The sequence below is a fragment of the Dendropsophus ebraccatus genome, chromosome 5 (assembly GCF_027789765.1).
Source record: "Dendropsophus ebraccatus isolate aDenEbr1 chromosome 5, aDenEbr1.pat, whole genome shotgun sequence".
In the NCBI taxonomy this organism is placed as follows: domain Eukaryota; kingdom Metazoa; phylum Chordata; class Amphibia; order Anura; family Hylidae; genus Dendropsophus; species Dendropsophus ebraccatus.
In genome coordinates, this window is record NC_091458.1 from 150,609,886 (window position 1) to 150,627,702 (window position 17,817).

General features: G+C 42.6%; 1 protein-coding gene across 1 annotated transcript; it reads right to left on the bottom strand.

Moving 5' to 3' along the window:
- Positions 1–326: 326 nt before the first annotated feature.
- Positions 327–15,741, bottom strand: SESN2 (sestrin 2). The gene is made up of 10 exons (XM_069971630.1): positions 15,474–15,741; positions 12,163–12,231; positions 11,941–12,087; positions 8,289–8,471; positions 7,283–7,462; positions 4,261–4,402; positions 3,212–3,330; positions 2,502–2,692; positions 2,278–2,422; positions 327–1,325 (listed from the first exon to the last, which is right to left on the bottom strand). The coding sequence occupies exons 1-10, from the start codon at positions 15,672–15,674 to the stop codon at positions 1,239–1,241; spliced, it is 1,464 nt and encodes a 487-aa protein (XP_069827731.1). The 5' UTR covers positions 15,675–15,741; the 3' UTR covers positions 327–1,238.
- Positions 15,742–17,817: the final 2,076 nt, after the last annotated feature.

A 17,817-nucleotide genomic window follows, 5' to 3' on the forward strand; every position in this document is an offset into this window, starting at 1 on the left:
GCTTTATAGTGAAATTGTTCAGTGTACAATATAAGTACCAGTACTCGTTGCTCTTACTGATCGCAGCTCCCTGTGTACCTCAGAGCTTAAATTAGACTCCACTCCTCCAGGCTGTGCTGCCCTCTGGAGAGTCTGTCCATAAGATGGCTGACATTGAGAAGCATGTGATCATGCCCCTATTCCAAAGCATCCACCATTGGGCCTGTATATGCCCATGGAGGACATGTGTGGGGGGCAAGGCATGGTCACATACTCCCATCTCAGCCATCTTATGGACACGCACTAGGAGAGCAGGACAGCCCAGCAGGGAGCAGCTGTCAGTACACACTGAACAATTTTACTAAATAGTGGCCAACCTCTAAGTTGGAGGGCGATTCCTGCAGACAAAAAGGCTCTTACTGGTTCAGGCATTAGTGGGACAGTGTTAGAGAGACCTGAAATGATCAATAGGCACAGGAACAAGATTACAGCAATACCTAAAATCAGAGACTTCTTAAGGGCATTCACATGTTCAGTGCACAGTCCGTAAATACAGACAATGTAGTTTTGAAGCTCCGGGCATCATAAGGAATGATTATCCCAGGAACTCTGTAGCATGTAGTCTGTATATACAGACCACGTGGATGCCCCCTTAATGGGTGAACGTTCTGTGATCTAACAAATAGGTTATTGTGGAACACTTAATGAAAAAAATTTAATAGGTTATAGAACTGAGGTAACAAATGCCCTTAAAGAGGTGCAAAACTTTCAAGGCCTCAGACAATAATCTGAAAGGACTACTGAGTAGTGTTAGAAATGTGTTAAATCATCCTCAGATAACAAGTCCATTGGCTACAGAACAAACAGATTCTAAACAGACTGGGTGAAACGCTTTAGGTTCAGTCCAGATTTTGGAATATATGTAAACTGAACAAAAACTGGACCATACTGCATAAGAAATCTCATGTACAACATTAGCTACAAAGCTGCACAACATGTAAACAATTATATACAATCCTGTACATCATACATACACAAAGTGTAGCAGTGCACAGTAATGTATTTAGCAGCACTGTTCAAACTGTAAGGAAATCCCACAACAGGGTATCAGAGTGCAACATTTAGCTTAGAATACCAAGGGGTAGCCCTTGTACATTTGAAGATACGCAAGAGTATTCCTCAAGTGTGCAAAAATGCATTAGAAATGCAGCAGTTACAGGATTAATCCGGCTTAAATTGGCACAATGTCTCGTCTGCGGTCATGTCATGTAGCGGGTTATCGCTCTAAGGCCATACAGCAGGGCAGCTTGTAGTCTGGCTTCAAGCAGCAGCAAGTTCAAGTGGACCTAAGGTAAGACAGGAAACAATTAACATCTCATGTGATCTATCAAGTCCAACATCCGTGATAAGTCATTTGACTTTGATACAACAGGCCATGTAACATGAGTAAATAAGATTTCCAGGTACTTTGAGGAATTCAGATTTTTGAAGACAGTTTGTAGGGTAGATGCAGTTGTTGGCAGTAAGAATAAAGAGGTCATTAACATGTCCGCAAAATACTGTCCGTGCACGGATAGAATGCTGGGGACTGGACCTTAGAGCTCCCAACATCAGCATCCATTATGATGCTGGAGCGCCAAAGCGGTTTAAATCTTCACACTACTGTACTGACTCCGCATGTTTTCCTGCTCACTAGCGCCCCTTCAAAAGCTTTTATGGTCAGTGTAAACCCTGGTGTCCCAATGCCACCTCTCTGGTGTCCCCACCAACTGCAGCACCTCCACTTTCGAGATGAACTCATCCAATCCACTTAATCAGCACTGTCTGGTCTCAGGTGATTGGCTAAGTGGGCTGTCACTCCCAAGACAAGTTCATCTCAGAAGTGGAGGCGCTGTAGTCTGCAGGGGACACCAGAGAGGTAAGCATAACAGGGGAGATTTATCAAACATTGTGTAAAGTTAAACTGGCTCAGCTTCTTCTAGCAACCAATCAGATTCCACCTTTCATTTTCCTAAGTGAGAGGAATGAAAAGGGGAATCTGATTGTTTATTATGTTTATTATGTTCAACAGGGCAGCAATATATAAAAAGGAAAAATGTAAACACTAGATAACTACTTGAAAGTTTAAGCCAAGTTTTCTTAAGGACTACAGATTCAGAGACTAGTTTTCTCAAGGACTACAGATTCAGAGCATACAGTGTGAACGGTCCTTTTCCTTATCTGTGTAACGGAGGGTCAGTCAATATAACCTTTGTTACTCTAGCATATCAAAATTCTATCTCCATATCAAAAGGTTACCTTTTCGGAGTGCCTAAATTGCTTCCAGAAGTCATTGTACATCTGGCGTGTCAGTCTCTCCGGATGGCAAGTCACAGTCTTCATATAAACCTTCAGGCTCCTCTCCAGCAGCTGATTCACCTCTCCATAGTCATAGTCATCATACCTAGGAGAGTACAGGAAGCAGTTTAACACTGGCTCAGATGTCTTCCTGCATGATCAGAACTGTTTGCTCAGCACCTTACCTGATCCCATAGATGCAATGGATATAGTTCCAGATGGCTCTACGCAACTTGGAAGTGTCTACTTGATGGTGTGAAGCAATAGTATGATATGTCAAATTATAGGACACTTGGAACTTGTCATCTATCATCTGACCAACCTCTGGATATAACCTTTGCAATAGGGAGTATCCATGGTCTTCCCATGTAAAGTCCTGAAAAACAAATCAAGTTGTGTAAGCCATTAAGGCAACATTGGATGAAAAGGTGCAAGCTTCTTAACAAGGTTTAGTTAAGGGCAGGTTCAAACTATGTAAAAAAGGATATTGGCCTTTATTTCACAAATAACTGCTGTTTGCAGAACTATGGCTGAAATGAAATCTTCCAGGTTCACACTATGTAAAAACAGACCTAAGATATCCAAAGCAACCGAGGCCCACTTTATTTACAGGAACAAACAATATACTCCAGTAAAGTTTTCTAAGTCTATGGAGCCTGACTCTTCTTACAGAGTTAAACTCTATACACTTACATTATGAGCCTGACTTTCTAACAGAGCGGAGGGGAAGTGCTGCAGCACAGTCTTCTCCCGATCAGTACGGGTCTGAACACTCTGGCATGTCAAACATTCTTACAAACAGGGACACTTTAAAAGGATCAATGACAGATAGAATTGCTATGAAACAGCCATTCAAAACAGATCCTCGTGATGAAAAAACGGAGGGACAACTCACATGAGCACGGAATGTAGGAGGAGCCTGCTCTCCCCTTCGAGTGAAGTCAATGTAGCCAAAGTCTGGGTCATCCAGGAAGCGGCGTATACATGGCGAGTAGACAGATTGATCCGTCTCACCTGTTTCATAGAAGAGTTCTATTAAGCATTGTTTTTTTACAATTGTAATTTTACATCAGTTTAACACAACAGGAATTTAAGTACAGCATCCAAGATTAAACATTTCAGCAACATATGCTAAACAAGAGTTCGTGGAGTCTCGGTTGAGAGTCTCAAAACACGGGATAGCCAGATATCTCTAGCCTGTTGCCACGGGGCGCCTCCATGATGGGGAGAGCACCACACCACCCTGATAAATAACCCCTTAAGTCCCACTCTGTTGTGAGTATTGGAACATAAATAGGGAAATACCAGGGCGGCCCCTTTTTGTCAATGTCTAACTCAAGGTACGAGTATTGCGATCATGACAAGGGCTTGCCAAGGCAGGCATCCACCCACAGACAGCCGTTTCAGGGTACTTACCCCTTGTCAGTGTGGAGTAGGATTCTGGCTAGTTGGGGCAATAACAAATCAAACAACAAAACACAGTAATCACTGAACTCAAGGAGAACAGTGAAAAAACTCCAATGAAGTACTCAAGAGTCTCAACTGATGCCCCCAAAAATTTAAATGGAGACCCTTGATTGAGTACTTCATTGGAGTTTTTTCACTGTTCTCCTTGAGTTCAATGATTACTGTCTTGTTGGTTGCTGTCTTGTTGGTTGATACGTCAGCAACATAGCAAGGTAAAAATAGTGATTTCTCTTGTTGTTCAATGATACTGCCAAACGTTCGAGACTGCAGCTCCCGTACTCTGCAGGCAGCTCAACATGGGCTCAACTAAGGCCTTTAGGGAATAATTAAGGAGGCAAACCCCCGCTTCTCTATGGATATTGACTAACAGCCAATGACAACACACAAATATCAAAGCACTTTCTGTTCATATTACACCTTCACAGCTCTATGAGCTCTGGCACAAAAATGATATTTTATGTATGTCACAATACCTACCATTAGAGGTTACCATTACACATTCTCTCTTCTCCTGTTCAAATCTGGTCTCCATCTCTTCTTGACTTGCTTCTTGCTCCACTTCATCTAGTTTCTTCATCTGGGCCAAAACACGTTCGGCTTCTCGTGGAGGGCTGGTTCCCTGTGTGTATAGTGTGAATAAGCTTAGTTGCATAAAGCCACTATCCTAATGTATACCCAAATCTGATATTAGTTTTCCCTTTAGAGGCAAGTTACCTAAAGGATGGGAGCTTATTCTCTGGTGCCACCCATTATGCATATCCATTTTACCAGCGGAGCAGGAATGACTGACCTTTTTGTGCTGCTTTTTTTTACACCATTTGAATCAGAGGGGGACTGTCTAAGGTAAACATCTAAACTCCAGGGTTTATGGAGTCTGGCTGCACTGAGGTTGTCAAAAAAACCCAGAGTAGGAAATCGAATGCAGGGCTGTATAGAGGTATCACCAGTAGAAAGATCTAATGTCACATCTAGAATATGGTGTTTGGTTTTAGGTTCCTCACCTACAAGGATCCCGACTATAAATGCTCCTAACACTGACTACAACAGCAGTTAGCCAGCAGTCAAACATGCCCACTTTTTTACAGAGAAAGCTTCACTCTCGTCTCCAGTCCAAGTGTGGTTTGCTATTAAGCTCCCTTCACTTCAATAGAATGGAGTTACAAAACCTGCACCCAAACTGAAGACATGAGTAGTGCTGTCTCTGGAAGAAAGTGGCCATACTTTTCTAACTCTGAATAATCCCAAAAAAAAAAAAAAAAAAAGGGACCAAGTTATTATTAAAAACAAGACATATCGGGCATGTCAAGAGTAAAAGGAAAAAAATTGGTCAGCTCTCCTAGAACACTGTTCACACTAGGCAGGAGCACGTTGCCATGGCTGAAATCGCAAACACAAAAACACAGAAAAATGCAACAGCAAGATACAGACCCACAGACCCACCATAGACATGAAAATTAAAAGCAGCCCCCCCAACTAATTATTTTCATGTCTATGGTGGGTCTGTATCTTGCTGTTGCATTTTTCTGTGTTTTTGTGTGTTTGCAATTTCAGCCATGGCAACGTGCTCCTGCCTAGTGTGAACAGTGTTCTAGGAGAGCTGACCAATTTTTTTCCTTTTTTTCTGTTTTCCAGTTGGGGGAGTGGCTGCCTCTATTTGGTCGTGCACTCCCACCTGTCTCACCCAGGTGGTGCAATTATTTTTGCAGGTATTAGACGGATCTTGCATGCCCAGAGCATAGGCGTATTATACACCATGGAGAGGCCATAGTGTACATACAGTGTAGGGTCTGCCTCGATATGAGTCCACCTTATCGTGGTGAGGCAGTTTACGCTGTTTGCAAATAGTAACCAAGAGACTCATTTTTGTGGGAATTTCTTGGGCAGTTGGGGGGGCTGCTTTTAATTATTTTCATGTCTATGGTGGGTCTGTATCTTGCTGTTGCGGTGAGCTGTTGCATTTTTGGATGTCAAGAGTAAAAGCAGGTTTACTGCCCAGACCTGCTGTGATCAGGAGATCTAGATGGAGCGCAGCAGCCGTGCCAGTCGTAGTCTCATGGACGTCCATTTTCATAATTTGCCAATCAGGACAGAGGCAGTAATGGATCACACTGCTGCGCTGTTCACGGCTATATATCATGATCACAGTGGGTTTCAGCAGTGAAGTAAAGATCAAGAGCAACATGAGAAACTACTAAAAAAATTTTTTTACTAACAAGCTTCCAGCAGATCGGTAAATCTGCAGTAACTGAATTTAAACCTGCCTGGGACAAACATTTCCCATTTTATTTTTAGGATAGAAAGGGTAAATTAGATTACTAGATTGTCTTTATGCCTGTCTATGTTTATACTGTAAACCCATGGCAAGTGAGATATGGTGGAAAGAACAACCTGTAATTCAGGAACTACTAAGTAGCCAGGGCGAGCTCTCTGGATTAGAGCTATGCTCAAGGCTATGGGGCATTTAAAGCCCAAGCTGAAATAGCCGGATTCCTGAAAGTACTTCATGGAGTGACTCATTAACCCAAGCAAGACAAACGTGTACCTAGCATTTTCTAAGATATCAACTAGTGGATTGAACTAAAATTGCAGTAGTTTCTGCGCCAATCCCAAAATGCAGTTATTCTCTATCCATAAGGCAGAAGATATCCAGCTGAACATTGGGGGCCAACCAATGGGATCCAGAGAACAGACAGTTTTCTCAATTAGAGCTGCTGAACAAATGCACAGCCAGTGTTCCATTCATTGCAAACATCGCTAAGCCCCACAGATAATGAATAAGGTGCACTGGTGGTGCCAATCTGTTAGGAGCACAATTGTCCTTCATTCTCCAGATCTATGATTGTTCCAGCACTCGCACCTCCAATGATCAGCTAGTTAGTCCATAACCCAGAAATATATACGAGTCAAGTGCAGAAGCCAGATCATGCACACATTGGTGGTATATGGTCCGCAAGCTGACTATATACACACCACAGACTGCTCTCAACTTCTTATGGAATAACTTAGGATGCCGGAGCCCTGAAACAGCTACTGACCTGACTGAGTTGAGTCAATACAGGAGCACAGAGCTTTAACTGTTTCAGAGCTCCTGGCATCATTAAATTATGATGCCGAGTGTTCCATAAGGAGTTAAGTCCATTGTATACAGTCAGCTTGTGGACTGTATATCATGAATGCGTCTGCCGCCTTATTCTTCAGATGTTGAGGCTTCCTGTCACTTTTTAATCTTTATAGGATTTCCAGAGATTGCTTCCATTTAGAATCCAAGTAGATTTGAACCTCCAAAAGATTTAAGGGCTGAACAATGTATGTAGACAGTTGCCTCTATTTCCAGTTTAAATACTGGACTTTTAAACTGGTAAATCATGTTATGCACCATCTATTTTACTGCATAGCTTACAGAATCACACAAATTTATTCTCCAGATTTTACATGTAACATTCTGGAAGTTTATGGCGTGTTATAAGTAAATACAGGACATAACGCAAACTCTACTCACCTCACTATTTGTAACATCAGGGGAAGGAGGGCGCTGAATGTTCTCTATTCCCTCTGGAGGGTAGATGCCACAACCCAGAATGAATGAAGAAAGTGCATGGAAGTGAACAAGTAGTACAATTGCATAGATCAACTCTGCAAGAGACCAGGCTTGGTGGCCACCTGGAGATTTTAGGAGAGTCTGGGGGGAAAAAAAAAAAACAAACAAAAAACAGAATGTTATGTTCCTGATAATCAAATCACCACACCAATGTCAAAACTTAAGGGGGTATTCCACTAAGACACCATGTATTATAAGTCTCCAGGAACGGGGGTGGCTCATTCCACATCCATTATCTTTTTTCCCTTCCCTAGTTCTGAGCCTGCTGCTTTCTGCTTAGGATAAAAAACAGCTATTTTCTCCCATCTCCCCCCCCCCCCCCTTCTGAAACCGCTCATGTAAACTGTCCCAGGCCGGCTGTCTACACTCAAATGCTGGGAGGGTTACCTCAGATGAACCTTCCCGGCATTACAGAGTACAGAGACAGCCGGCCAGGGACACCGTTCACATAAGGGAGGGGGAAGAAATGGAGATTGAGAGAACAGCTCAAAGTTCTGTGTTTTCAGCAATAAGTAGCAGCTCATAACTAGGGGAGGGAGACAAACTAGATCAAATTGTTAATTCTGCAAAAGGGAAAGGGTGATTCAGCAAGTATTCTACCTGAAAAAAAAACTTTTTAAAGATGCTTACCAAACTGGACCCTCTTACTATAAAAATTCTGTGTGTAATAATAAGGTGACCAGAACAGAATGAGCCAGTGGCAACAATTTTTTTTAAGTGCTATTGATTCCACATCATAGATATAAAGGTGTGAACGTTAAAGAAACCATGAAAAATGTAAATGAAACTGGATGATAGGGAGACAGGACCCTTCCCGTGAGGGCTTACAAGCTCCTTACCCAGACCGTTATACAGGTGTTTTAGCCTTTATATTACTGAGCTTGCTAAACCCGGCGCACGCACTCACCTGGATGTGTTCTTTGGTTATCAGCCATGGTCTGTGAGCCAGATACTTATTGAGGTCATTCAGTCTGCGCAGCTTGAAGGGGGCATAACTGAGACCCTCTAACCACTGAGGATCCCCACCAACTTGGAGGAAGCAAGATGAATGGAGTGAAACCAGATACAGACATTTGTGTCGTGCCGATGCCTGAAACAAATAAATACCCTTAAAAAATGATAAGCAACAACTTTTACCACAATTTATTCCAAGGATAAAAGTAGTCATCAAAATCCAAGACAGAATCTACAAACATTTTCAATGCATTTACTAATGCATCCATTTTGTTCCTAAAGCATGTGGTGTTTAGTCTGGTGGGGGAAGCTTGCTGCTGCATAGACCTACTACCTTCATAAGCCACCAAGCAGCTTATTCCTGGGCATTGCTGACCTCTTCATGACCGCTAATCGGCCTTTTGATAACAGCCATTAGGAGTCTCCCGTGTAGGGATGATGGACGTCCAGCTGTCGGTATGACAGCTGACCCCTCAGTATGACACCCAGGCCCCTGCTGGAGCTACCAGGAACCTCCATTTCTGGTAGCTTAACCCTTTACATGCTGTGGTCAGAACATAACCGCAACACGTACAGAGTCCGCAGCACTTTACTTACCCATCAGCTTCCTGGAGGCCAATTGGTCTTGACAGCCGGGGCTCCCAGGTCTGCCATGGATGCCCAGGTATCCCAACAGCCTCAATACACTACAGTGGACGACTAGTGCGGATTATACTAGTGATCTGATGATCGCTGTAAAAGTTCCCTTCTTGGTTATAAAAACCTTATACCAAAAATGAATACATTATCCTTTTTCTACATAAAAACATTTCCATGCTAAAAGTTCTAGGATTTTTGTATTGTTATTCCACCTCCCAAAACTGGTAAAAGATTATATTCTTCACACAAACAGATGCAGTGTCCTCAGAGTTGACTCCTACAGATTTGCCATAGAAAAATGGGATCTTACAGTAAATACAGAATTATTGTGCCAATTGCTTCAGACATCACAAGCCTCTCAGTCATATACAAACATTGTGTGAGCCGCTGTTATATATTAGTGACCATGAATCAATGTAACTAGAGGAGATTATTCGCTCATCTAAATTAAGTGAAGCGCTTTGTTTAATCTGTGCTCATCAAGCCGCCGGCCTTTGAGCGCTGCTCCAGGCCGCTCCACCCCGGGTGCTGGAAAAAGCTGGATCCAATCCTGGAAAGCTGGAGAAATTTACCAGGATTAGATGCAGCTTTTCCGGTCATCCTGGGAGGAGTGGAGCCACATTGAAAGGCCGGCGGCTTAAAGAGGACCTGTCACCCCCCGTGCCGGGGTGACAGGCTCCCGACCCCCTGTTAGATCCCCCTATACTCACGTGATCCCGCTTCCTGAGCCGGTCGGGTCACGGAGATATCAGCGCCCGAAGCCCGAGAGAAGAGTCTGATGCCCATAGAGAATGACGGAGCATCGGACTCCCCATTCATTCTCTATGGGCATCTGACTCTGCTGTCTGCGCGCGCCGAGCTTTGGGCGCTGATATCTGTGACCCGAGCGGCTCGGGAAGCAGGACCCAGCGGTATCATGTGAGTATAGCTTTAACCCTTAGACGACCCTGGACGTAGGGTTACGTCATGGAAGTCTGTCCCCAGACGACCCATGACGTAACCTTACGTCCTGGGTGTTTTTCCCGCTATGAAGCGCGCGACCGCGGCGTTTAAGTGTAAGTGACAGGGGGAGTCCCCTGTCACTTACCGATCGGGACCCCCGCAGTGTGACTGCGGGTGTCCCGATAGTTGAAACGGACTGCCGAGGTCTCTCACCTGCCTCCGTGCGGTCCGATCGGCGATCTGCTACACTGAGCCTGCACAGGCAGGCTCAATGAGCAGATCGCCGATAACACTGATCAATGCTATGCCTATGGCATAGCAATCATCAGTGTAGAAATCCAAGTAGTGAATGTACAAGTCCCCCAAAGGGACTTCAAAAGTGTAAAAAGTTCAAAACACTAACACACTACCCCAAAGCCCCTCCCCCAATAAAAGTCTAAATCACCCCCCTTTCCCATTATATAAATAAAACAAAAATGAATAAATAGATAAACATATAATATACCGTAGCGTGCGGAATTGTCTGATCTATTAAAATATAACAAGAGTCATTGTGACCGGTAAACGGCGTACACGAAAAGAGGGGAAAAAGTGCGCAGATTACCGATTTTATGTTACATTATATATTAAAAAAAAATCAATAAAAAGTGATCAAAACGTCCGATCTTCACAGATATGGTATTAATAAAAACTAGAGATCATGGCGGAAAAAATGACACCCCATACAGCCCCATAGGTGAAAAAATAAAACCGTTATAAGCGTCACAATAGGCCCATTTTATTAATATTTAATTGGCAAAAAAAAAAGGATTTCATAAAAAAAAAAAATATATAACATTAGAGAATCTGTGTAACCTGCATATGGTTGTGTTCGGACTGACCTATAGAGTAATAGTATCATGTCACTTTTACCATATAGTGCATTATGTAGACAAAGGAACCCCCCAAACATTACCATATTGCATTCTTTTTTACGATTTCACCAATTTATATCTTCATAAATAATATATTTGGGATTCCATCATACATGTTATGGTAAAATGAAAGACGCCATTACAAAGTACAACTATTACTGTAAAAAACAAGCACTTACATGGCCTGTAGATAGAAAACTGAGAGTGCTGGAGCTCTTAGAAGGGGAGGAGGGAAAAACGAAAGCACTAAGATCAAAATTTGCGCGGTCCACTGGGTCATTTTGGGCCTGGTCCTCAAAGGGTTAATGAGCGCAGATCAAACAAAGCAGTTTGCTCATCTCTAAATGTAACAATAAAACACATAACTAACAATTGTCAATTCCCAGATACCAAGGCCTTATTCACACATTCAGTAAAGTGGTCCGTTTTTCTGGATCTTTAATTACGGCTCAACTTAGAGCACATTTCTATTGGGCTATTCACAGTCAGTGTTTAATTTTAATCTGTTCTGTAAAAAACAAAAAAAAAAAAACTCGCTCTAGTGCAGAGTAATTAGAATTAAATTACCAATAGAAGTCTATGGGATCAGTGTTTTTTTTTTTTACAGACGTCACGAGTGTCACATCCGTGACGTCTGTAAAAACACGGATCACATATGCAAACCAGTACTGTTCACATTTTACGGAAACAAACAAAATACGGATGAATTTATAGGGACCACGGATTAAAAATAGCGGGAGGTTTTGCAGTCCAGAAAAGTTACTGAACATGTGAATAAGGCCTAAGAGTCACTCCCATGGATGCAGTTATTGGGTTTGAAATGTAGGAATGATTAGTATTTAGGAGGAGCGGACACTTATGTATTCCACCCCTGTGTATGACAATCGGACAAGGTTTTATTGTTGCTGGTTGTTATGGTTCACACAAAGCTTCGACATGTTGCCCAAGAGCCGAAACCATGCAGTTGCGTATGAGAAGTCAGGACAATGCGTTATACTACAAGACGCTGTGATTAACCCCTTCTGATCAGAGAACTAGTCAAAATACCGACCACATAGCAAAAACAGACGTATTCAGCTTCAGAAAGACACAGGCAAGATGGCGGCTTACCATTATAGCCACATAATGTCGCTCCGGAAGGGACAGCGCTCCGTCCATACGCATAAGCTGGTGCTGAGCCTTCCAAAATACCCTCAGATACTCCGGGTGAAGCCCCATGACGGCCGCAATGTTATCATTCAGAAGTGGTACTGGCAACTGCAATAGAGAGAACATTTCTAGACGACCCGTTCACGTTACGTTTGCACAGTAGATTATGGTGGATACACTCACCTGCGACACTGGGATGTACGCACTGGGTCCACGGGAATCCCTGGATCTTATCTGATCACCTGCCGAATCCTGAAAAGTGAAAGAGGGGGAGGATCAAACCATATCCATATAGTCATTGAAAACACAGTGACGGAGGAGAGCAGCACGTGTTCTTACAGGCGCCGCGCAAGCCTCAGCATTCATTACATCACCTATCACTATAGTCATGAAGAGCCCCAGGCGCAGGCATCACCACTGGAATGTAGAGACCGTGTACTGCCGAATACCATGCATCTTATTACCAACAGCCGTGCACACAACGTCCTCCACCCTGCAGCATTCCTCATCACCAGCCTAACAAATGCCACAGGGGAAGCATTATATAACCGGCACAGGTCAGCCGCAAGCTCGGAAGACACAACTACCGGTAACGTTTTTTTAGGATTATCCAGCGAAAATCTCTTTCAAGTCAAATAATATCTGAAAACTATATAGATTTGTAATTTACTTCTATAAAAAAAAAAAAAAAATCTCAAGTCTTCCCATACTTATTACATGCTGCATGTCCTGCAGGAAATGTTATATTTTGTCTGACAGTGCTCTGCTGACATCTCTGGCCGAGACAGGAACTGCCCCTGAGCAGGGATTCATAGAAAACCCAGACAGTCTCGGCCAGAGGTGGCAGCACTGTAAATTACACTTCCTGCAGGACATACAGCAGCTAATAAGTATGGGAAGAATTTAAATTTTTTTAATAGAAGTAAATTACAAAATCTATATAACTCAGATATCAGTTGATTTGAAAGAAAAGATTTTCACTGGATATCAGTTGATTTGAAAGAAAAGATTTTCACTGGATAACCTCTTTAAGTCTGATTACAAAAGAGAAAAAAAAAAAATTCTACTTCTCAATGCGAACGATTTGCGAACGAGCAACGATAAAAATAGGTCCAGGTCTTAGGGCCCTATTCCACCGGACGATTATCGTTAGCATAATCATTAACGATCTCAAACGACCGCTATTGCGAAAGACCTGAAAACGTTCACTCATTTCCATGGAACAATAATCGTTACTTATGATCGTAATTGCGATCGTTTTTCTTCGGTATTTCTTCGCTATTGCGTTCATATCTATTGCGAACGACCGAACGATGTCTTATTCAATGCGAACGATTTGCGAACGAGCAACGATAAAAATAGGTCCAGGTCTTATAAAGCGATCAACGATTTCTCGTTCGGTCGTTAATCGTTACTGCATTTCAACCGAACAATTATCGTTTAGATTCGAACGATTTAACGATAATCTGAACGATAATCGTCTGGTGGAATAGGGCCCTATGTCCTGGAGACCGCGCATGCAGAGACCATCTAAGGACACTAATGCTGGGTTTACACGGCCCAATAATTCGCCCAATTGATCATTTAACGATTTTGAAACAACGATTTGGTTTTCATAACGATCAGCGTTAAAACGAATAAATAGTTCGAAAAATCGTAAGAAAAATCGTTATTGCAATCGTTTTTAAGATCGCTTAAGCCCATCTTTTACATAGGGTGAATCTTTGAAAGACTGTTTACACGAAGCGATCTGCGAATTTTTAGCGGACGATGAACGGCGATTTGAGAATATTTTGAAAGATAAAAATGAATGATTTTTCGCTCGTCGCTTGATCGTTATGCTGTGTTTACACGCAACGATTATCGCTCAAATGCGATCGTTACCGCGAAAATTTGAGCGATCTGCGAATTTTTAGCGGACGATGAACGGCGATTTGAGAACATTTTGAAAGATAAAAATGAATGATTTTTCGCTCGTCGCTTGATCGTTATGCTGTGTTTACACGCAACGATTATCGCTCAAATGCGATAGTTATTGCGAAAATTTGAACGATAATCGATCCGTGTAAACGCAGCATAACATGCATCAATTATCCTATGCGCAACAGGATTACAGATGCGCATCTAATGCAGTTTATTTTAAAGGAATTAGAGACCTTAAGTGAAAAAAAAAAAAAAAAATCCACAAGTGACTTTAGCGTGTGGTAATAAATGTTGCAGTAAACTGCAGATTTTAGCAATGTGAACATGCTCTAAGGGTGATTGGGAGAATCAAGATTAGAAAAGAACCCCTTTAAGGGGTTCTATTCTTATCTGCAAGAAATAAGCAGTGGAAAAATAAAATGCAAAAGACAAAGTATATATATACACATATACATATACATACATATATATACATATACATACATATACATACACATACATACACATACATACATAAACACACATACATATACATACATACATATACATACATACATATATATACATACATACATATACATACATATACATATACTGTATATTATAATATATAATATAAATTGTATATATGATCTGTGTATTCTATATAATTTATATTATAATATGTAATATATAAATTATACACAGATCATATATACAAATATATAGTGTATATGTGATATGAGCCCCTGATAGAGTCCCCATCTATCCTAGCAGTGACAACCCTCCTTCAGGCACAGACAGTCCTGGCTCCAGCTGATGTAACTTATTGTCTGGGTTACAAGGAATGAAGACTGGGAAGAAGAGCAGGCAGCAGACAGCCGGGGGGAACCAAGGCGGCGGATGGAGCACACTGCCCCCTAGTGCTCAACCAGCAGCATTACAGAGAAAGTTTACACTACCAAGTTCCGGAGGCAACAGCTGAGTGCTCTCCTGTTCCGTCTCCTAGGACGTGCTCACAGGGATTAGTGTCCGGCTAACCTCCAGGAGCAAAGGTTACCGGAACACCCCCCCCCCCCACCCGATTCAAGGAGATCCCCGCATCTTACCAACAACTTCCTCAGAGAAAGCAAGCTCTGCACACTCGGATACACACACACACAGTAAGCAAGCTCTGCACACTCGGATACACACACACAGTAAGCAAGCTCTGCACACTCGGATATACACACACACAGTAAGCAAGCTCTGCACACTCGGATATACACACACACAGTAAGCAAGCTCTGCACACTCGGATATACACACACACAGTAAGCAAGCTCTGCACACTCGGATATACACACACACAGTAAGCAAGCTCTGCACACTCGGATATACACACAGTAAGCAAGCTCTGCACACTCGGATATACACACAGTAAGCAAGCTCTGCACACTCGGATAAACACACAGTAAGCAAGCTCTGCACACTCGGATACACACAGTAAGTAAGCTCTGCACACTCGGATAAACACACAGTAAGCAAGCTCTGCACACTCTAATATACACACACAGTAAGCAAGCTCTGCACACTCTATACACTCTACACACCTTGATGATCCTGCGGGGGCTGCAGAGCTGGCATCCGAGGTAACAATCCTCATGGAACCTGGGGCAAGTACAATGACTGCCTGCCACCCTGATGGGGGCAACTGAGCACATAGCCTCCAGGATTGCGGAGAAGCAGGGAGCCGGGATAGAGGAGAAGCAGCCGGGAGAGACGGGACGGATCCGGGCAGGGGGCAGAAGCATAGAGTATTGCGGGTACAGAAGCTCAGCTCATCTCTCCGGACCTTCCTCACTCATCACAACTCCGCTCCCCTACAAAGCCGCCGCTCTCACTATTTATAGCCTCGCCAAGCGGACAACGTTACGTTCTACTTTTCCGCCAATTAGAGCCGAGATAGCTCTAAGCCACGCCCAGCTGCGCTCGCGGTGCTTATCGGGACTTGTAGTCTTGTTCCTTTGTGTTGCAATCGTTTAAGATCAGAAAAACAACTCTGGTAGTTTAGCCGGAGCCCGACATGTATCAGCTGTGACCCCGGGGGAGGGATGGAGGTTACCGTGCGAGCCCTGGAGGCTACAGGAGGACGTGTGCACACAGCTCAGGGACCAGGCACAAAAACCGCACTGTGATAGCGCACTGTACACACTACACACAGACACTGCGTCTTATTGATGAACTAGGGGAAGGCAAAGCCAGGAGTGGATGTGATTAAAGGAATAATGGAGGAATTCATTATATTATGCAGAAAAAACTCTGTGCAAAACTTTTCACACAAAATTAAACAAAAAAAAAGAAGTAAATTTTACACCTGGTCAGGAGGCGGGAAATTGTTGTGCAAAACGTTATTATTAGGCTGGGTTCACTTTAAGTTTTTTGCTATGTATTCTGTTTTTTTTTTTTTCAAAAACGATAAAAAAAAAAAACGATTGCAAAAACGAAGTGTGAACCCAGCCGCGATCCAAGGGTACTATTACATGAAGCGATTTTTTGACGATCAACGATTAACGATAAACAAACCCAAACGACCGCTATGGCGAACGGCCTAAAATCGTTCACCCAAATACACGGAGCGATGATCGTTACTTATGATCGTTATTGCGTTCGTCCTGTCGTCGCCGCTACTGCGAACGTCCGAATGACATCTTACATTTGCGAATGATCAACGATAAAAATAGTTCTAAATTCTATTAAACGACCGACGATTTCTCGTTGTCTGCTATCACAGTAAACGATTATCGGTTAAATCCAAACGATTTTTCGAACGATAATCGTTCCGGGTAATACCACCCTAAGAGCTAGAGAACCGCTGCAGGTGTGGTTAGGCGCATAATACACTCACACTACCTCCTCCTAGTCTCCCAGGACTGGATCCAGCTTTCCGAGGCACCCGCGGTGGAGCGGCACAGAGATGACAGGCAGACGGCGTATAAGCAAACAAAGAGTTTTGCTTCGGGTGTAAATCATAGCGGAAATCTATGCCAGCCCGGAGCTCGATAATCGTTCAGATTATCGTTAAATCGTTCGAATCTAAACAATAATCATTCGGTTAACGATCGGCAGTTAACGATTAACGACCGAATGAGAAATCGTTGATCGCTTTATAAGACCTGGACCTATTTTTATCGTTGCTCGTTCTCAAAACGTTTGCAAATCGTTCAAATTGAATAAGACGTCGTTCGGTCGTTCGCAGTAGATACGAACGCAATAGTGAAGAAAAAACGATCGCAATTACGATCATAAGTAACAATTATCGTTCCATGGAAATGAGTGAACGTTTTCAGGTCTTTCGCAATAGCGGTCGTTTGAGATCGTTAATCGTTAACGATTATGCGAACGATAATCATCCGGTGGAATAGGGCCCTAAGATAAAGCCATAGGTCAGGGATAGGGAACTTTGGCTCCCCAGCTTCGCTTTAGCTGTCCAGGCATGATGGGGGTTGTAGTTTTGCAACGGCTGGAGAGCCAAGGTTCCCTACCCCTGTACTAGGCTATAGGCTGCATCCAACTTCTTCAGCCACTGGTAATCAAATGCTGCACGCTCCAGATAGTTTCAGCAGATTTATTAAAGGGGATTTCCAATTTAAAGGAGAAGTCTGGCAAAATTTTTTACTAAAGTATTGTATTGCTTCCCAAAAGTTATACAAATCCCCAATATACACTTATTATGGGAAATGCTTATAAAGTCTTTTTTTTCCCTTAAAATAAAAATGGAAAGAATGATGTCACAACCCAGGGAGAAATGATAATCCACAAATACGGATGGAATCTATGCTGTTTGCATTTTTCACAGATCTATTGATGTCTATGGAACAGTCAGTTTTGCAAATATAGATGGTATAAATATATAAATAACTATATATAAATATAAATTGTATAAATATATATAAA